Source organism: Taudactylus pleione, unplaced genomic scaffold (genome assembly GCF_031769625.1).
Source record: "Taudactylus pleione unplaced genomic scaffold, aTauple2 ptg000116l, whole genome shotgun sequence".
NCBI classification, from domain to species: Eukaryota; Metazoa; Chordata; class Amphibia; order Anura; family Myobatrachidae; genus Taudactylus; species Taudactylus pleione.
Window position 1 is genome coordinate 21,139,340 of NW_028284518.1, and position 6,000 is coordinate 21,145,339.

The 6,000-nt window shown below is 51.4% G+C and overlaps 1 protein-coding gene across 1 annotated transcript in view; it reads right to left on the reverse strand.

Moving 5' to 3' along the window:
* The window catches only part of GMDS (GDP-mannose 4,6-dehydratase), a 718,047-nt gene extending 715,469 nt beyond the window's left edge, over positions 1-2,578 (reverse strand). Inside the window, exons 1-2 of the mRNA XM_088471799.1 lie at positions 2,439-2,578; positions 1,734-1,995 (exon numbers count right to left, since the gene is read on the reverse strand). Of these exons, the coding sequence (XP_088327925.1) occupies positions 1,734-1,820 (87 nt within the window). The 5' untranslated portion in view covers positions 1,821-1,995; positions 2,439-2,578. The remainder of the gene's footprint in view (positions 1-1,733; positions 1,996-2,438) is intronic.
* Between the last annotated feature and the right edge of the window lie 3,422 nt (positions 2,579-6,000).

The window sequence follows — 6,000 nt, forward strand, 5'->3', positions numbered from 1 at the left end:
GGGCGAGCCGAGGCCTACGAGAGACACAGGGCGGGGCGGGCGAGCCGAGGCCTACGAGAGACACAGGGCGGGGCGGGCGAGCCGAGGCCTACGAGAGACACAGGGCGGGGCGGGCGAGCCGAGGCCTACGAGAGACACAGGGCGGGGCGGGCGAGCCGAGGCCTACGAGAGACACAGGGCGGGGCGGGCGAGCCGAGGCCTACGAGAGACACAGGGCGGGGCGGGCGAGCCGAGGCCTACGAGAGACACAGGGCGGGGCGGGCGAGCCGAGGCCTACGAGAGACACAGGGCGGGGCGGGCGAGCCGAGGCCTACGAGAGACAGGGCGGGGCGGGCGAGCCGAGGCCTACGAGAGACACAGGGCGGGGCGGGCGAGCCGAGGCCTACGAGAGACACAGGGCGGGGCGGGCGAGCCGAGGCCTACGAGAGACACAGGGCGGGGCGGGCGAGCCGAGGCCTACGAGAGACACAGGGCGGGGCGGGCGAGCCGAGGCCTACGAGAGACACAGGGCGGGGCGGGCGAGCCGAGGCCTACGAGAGACACAGGGCGGGGCGGGCGAGCCGAGGCCTACGAGAGACACAGGGCGGGGCGGGCGAGCCGAGGCCTACGAGAGACACAGGGCGGGGCGGGCGAGCCGAGGCCTACGAGAGACACAGGGCGGGGCGGGCGAGCCGAGGCCTACGAGAGACACAGGGCGGGGCGGGCGAGCCGAGGCCTACGAGAGACACAGGGCGGGGCGGGCGAGCCGAGGCCTACGAGAGACACAGGGCGGGGCGGGCGAGCCGAGGCCTACGAGAGACACAGGGCGGGGCGGGCGAGCCGAGGCCTACGAGAGACACAGGGCGGGGCGGGCGAGCCGAGGCCTACGAGAGACACAGGGCGGGGCGGGCGAGCCGAGGCCTACGAGAGACACAGGGCGGGGCGGGCGAGCCGAGGCCTACGAGAGACACGGGGGCTTGAAGCCGAGGCCATGGAGGGACACAGGAGGCTCTGAGGCCTAGGAGAGACACGGGGGGGGGTTGACGACAAGGCCATGGAGAGACACAGGGTTGGGGGGGTTGAGGATACTTGAGACACACAGGGTGGGGGGTTAATAAACATGTGTACTGGGCCTCCAGATTTCTGTTGCCAGCCCTGTAATAGGGATGGTTTGATGATATAAGATTTCACCATCCATCCATTACAACTACACCTTCAGGTCCTCAATTGTGACAAAGACTGTTATATCATAACACCATCCCAAATGGGATAGCACAGAGCTTCAGGACTAATAACTCAGAGGTGTGAGGTAAAACTAGCAAATGCCTGTTTCGTGAGTAGCTGCGGCACACTAAATTCTGATGGCCTATGAAGCAATTTTTGACATAAATTGATGTGCACGTTTGGGTATGTTCAAAACTGTTAAAATTGATCACATTAAGATCAGAACTTGCATAAAAATATGGTTAAAAAACATGGGAATCAGCTAAAAAGCAAATGGAGACCTAGGGCTAAATGTAATAGATGGCGATCTTCAGCCACTGCAGGGATTTATGCAAGTCTCACCATATTTTAAAAAGGCTAAAACCAGTTTGGTTTGCCCTTTAAAATGAATGCTACTTTAAAAATACAGGGGAGACTCGCATAAATCCCTGGAGCGGCTGAAGATTGCAAGCTGTTACATTTAGCCCTTAGACTTTTGGTTTTCTCAAAGAACAATTAAATTACTTTATAACTAAACAGTAGGATCCTACCTGGCCTGTAATCCCTGTAACAAGGGCCACTTTTCTTGATTTGTCACAATTAGGAGAGTCTGATCCATTTCCCTGGCCGGATGCCATATTTCCACGTTGTGCTGGTTGGTTTGCAGAGGAGATGGCTGTGAGCTCCCAGTGCAGTCAGTAAATCACACTGACTGAGGTAGAAGGAAGTGACAGGTAAAACAGGTTGAAGTAAGGTTGGGAAGGCGTGGATGGGCAGGTCTTATCTCCAGCTGTTTCTGCTGGCCTATTATTCCTAGGAACAGGAGAGAATAATTACTAAAAGGAAGGCGTGCAGTGAAGCATTACAAGTGAATGGGGTGGGGAAGTAAGAGCAGGTGCAGTCACTATCCTGAACATTGGTGAATGCAAACTAGTAAGAGAACTAGGATTTGCAAATAAATAGAAATAACCTATGTAAATATTATATACATGACATACTGTATAGGTGCTAGCAACTAGAGTATATAAATATATCAGCAATAATTATTTACAATTGTACCCAGAACGCTGCACGACCAATGTAAACAAACGAGGGATTGTAATAATACAAGTAGAATATATGGTTTTATTGGGGGCAAGCCCATGGCAGCTGTATAAGGTGTGAGCAGGGTATAAGGTGTGTCAGAGAGACAGGACAGATCTTCCTTCCCAAGCAGGTGAGGCATATTACAGTATAAGGCAGGAAGTGATCATTACTGTATAGGGAGGGAATGGGTGCTGCCAGAGGGCGCAGAGACAGTAGCGGGCGGCGAGAAGCTGGTCCTGGCAGGGCTAGCAGATGAAAGTGGCGCTATAAAATGGATGCTGGTGACCAGCTTTATCCTCCTTTACTTGTCGGTGTTTCTCTTCCTGTTTCCCTCCTATGATATTGAATGCGGCGGCTCCTCCAGTAACCAACCAGGGCGAGCAGTCACTCAGTGTGCCGCTGTTACCCCGCCTCTCCGTGCTCTCACACAGTGACACTCAGCTCCGGTGCCCGCCCACCCCGGAACTACTGCTGCCACGGTGCCACCTGGTATTGGGCGCACCTGTGGCTCACACACCGCTGGCCTGCACCTACCCGCTGACAGGGGTACACATGGTGACGGCACCACAAGGCAGGGACACGTGTCTCTACCTGACAGTGCCCTGGCCGCCCTGTCTGTACTGCTGCTGTGCTCGCGCCCGGCTCAAGCCTCACATCAATTTTTTCTGGAGAGTTAGGAAAATATGTAATTTAAATCAGTGGGGAACACGTATAGACGAGACAGTCAGTAGTTTTGCTGTCAGGGGTACGGTACAGCGCCCGCTATGCCTGGAGGTCTGTAGCCCCAATATTGGGCGATGCAGTTATTGTGGTAAGGTGTTTTTAATTAGAGCTTCTCGTTTATCAACACTCTTACAAAGCATTGCTATGTCTATATTCTAAATCACTATATTCTGGTCAGTCCTATTCCAGATGAAGTGTGCGAGTTGCGGTTGCAACGGCGTTACAATGCTGGCACCCTTCACGGCCAGCTCTGAGCCCTATGGGCACTCGATATGTCTGTCTTCTCGCTGCTTCCATGGATTGCGGAGAATATACCGCATGGAGACGCAAGACAGGTAAGTCTACATCAGGGGTGTCAAACTCGTGGCCATTCAGCTGCTATGGTACTACATATCCCAGCATGCCCTGCCACAGTTTTAGCACGCCCTAAGAGCAAAACTGGCAGTGCATGCTGGGATGTGTAGTTCCACTGCAGTTGGATGGCCCAAGTTTGACACCACTGGTCTACATGAATGTCTACTAAACACTATATCGCATTGATATGATGCTATATATAGTTATATTTTTCGTTAGCCACTTCATGTTCTACATGAATAGACCCCACATCCTGTAAAGTAACAGGAGCTGATTGGTTTGTACTTTATATCACTCTCCAAGGCTTAGTACATAGACCCCAAAGTATCAACCAATTAGCTACAGTCATTTTTTCAAACCGTGTAAAGTGACAGGAGATGATTGGCTGGTACTTTGGGGTAGGGATGGCCATCGGTGGTATTACCATCGATGGTTACCATCAATGGCAAAATAGCAAGTAGCCATCGATGGTAAACTATTCAATGGATGACTATCGATGGTTTCACCAACCAATGGTCATCCCTGTTTTTTTGACTGACTGGTCCGTAGGCCAATCAGAACCTGGGGACTGGGCTTCGCGGGAGCCAAGGGCTGAGCTATGCTCCATGACCCAGCACCTTGTTAAAAAAAAAAAAATTTGGTTATGGTTAGATATTGATGGAGGGAAACAGTCTGGTTCTCCCCCCATCGATGCCAAAAGTATTCGACATCAGCCATAAACCATCAATGATTATGAATCATCGATGGTCGATGGCCATCCTGACTTTGGGGCCCATATTTCAATAAATATTTGCAGCTTATCCGCAGAAAACATCAGTTTTCAGAGGTTAAGCGCAAATATTTAGTATCCCCCGTATGTATGACAGAGGGACCGCAGCAGATATCTCTGATACCTGCTGGGATCCCTCCATTCCTGGCAGAAGCCACAACCCCCATAGCTTTCTATGGGGAATGCAATGCTACCATATTTACCAACTTCCGGAATGCAATGCATTCCGGAGATTGGCTACCGCCATCTGAAGATGGATGTAGTACATTGTAGCCTATGGGCTACACATAGCATAACTAAACGGGGAGAAGGTGCCATAGGAAGCCTCCCTCAGCAATGGCCATGGAGTATGAGTGATCTGCAGATCGTGCATGTGCAGTGGTCCCATCACGAGTGAAGAGACCGCTGACGCAACCACATTGTAACAGTTCATCAGTGCTGTCAGGATGGGTGGGTGAGCCCACCACTGCCTCCCTCTTCTGGCTGTGTGTGCTGATTTGACAGCCTCAGCTGTCAGCACTGCAGCTCCGCCCACTTTCTCATTCATAGGCAGCTACTCATGTCTAGCCCCGCCTTGGTGGGCATGGTCAGTCGCCCAGACAAGAAATGCATGGGATTCGGCAATATGGTGTGTGCATGCGCAAAACTTCAATGGTAGGAACCATCGATGGTATGACATTTAATAGTGTCATACCATTGATGGTTCCTCTCTTGTTTATCATTGGTGGAAAATACATTGATGGCCATCCCTAGTTAAAAATGTAAATTGTCTTATAAATATTGGGCAGCACAGACAGTGTAATGGTTTAGCATTATTGCCTCACAGCACTGAGGTCGTGGGTTCTTGTGCTTGCGTAGCTTTCTTCCAGAGTGTAGGAGTTAAGAGTGTATAAGGGAATACAAAACATTTAAAAGTTACTGAAACCTATATTACGTATGTTGGAGATGGTCAACTGTACTGTGCATATCCTATGTTGATGATTGATAAAGGTGATCATATGGGTCCAATGTGGTAAAAGGTTACATATTTAAGTACGTAGCCTCACCAAGTAAAAACATGGTTAGATAAGGGTGCCGTGGGCAGGTCAGGGCCTGGCCTACTGTGTAACATACAATTGGTATGTCATCATCTAACCACATTTACCTATATACCCAGTGGCGTGACTACCGTAGGTGCAGGAGTGGTGGCTGCCATGGGGCCCGGCCCTTGAACGCCCTCCCCCCCCCCTGCAGTCTCCTCACTCCCCATTCCTTAACCTATCTGCTCCGTGGTCATGGCTCCCCCCCCCTCCGTTGTTGCATCCTCCCAGAAGGCTCTGCCTTCGGCTCTCCTCATTGACCATGGCCGTCTCCTCCCAGCATCAGTGAGGTGAGATGGAGCCGACCGGGAGAGGTGGTGTGCCTGCCCTGCACAGTGACCCCACGGATCAGGTAAGTCGAGGAGAGGGGAGTAAGGGGGGGCGGGGACCTAGGGGGGCCTGTTAAAATTTTGCTGTGGAGCCCTCCTAGGTCTGTATGTACCCAATAAAAAAATCTATACATTTTGCTCAGATTATTATCAGGTTAATTTAAGCTATGATATAGCTCCAATGATCTGATAACTTAAAAAAATAATTTACACTGCTATCAGGAACCTTGTGGATTCTTATCCCAATCTCACATGGCCTACTCTCCATATCAAAGAAAACCTTAAATATGTGACCTTTTCGACTGTTTTACCTCTTCATCAATCACTCCCTGCAAAAGGAAATCCTATTTTTCTTCTCCAGGGTCCATAGGGCTCCACAGGGAAACAATAGGGTGTAGGTGGTACTTAGAGGACCGGACACCAACAGCAAAGCTTTTTTCTGTACCAGGATGCTTCGGTCTTTCCCCCTATACCCCGC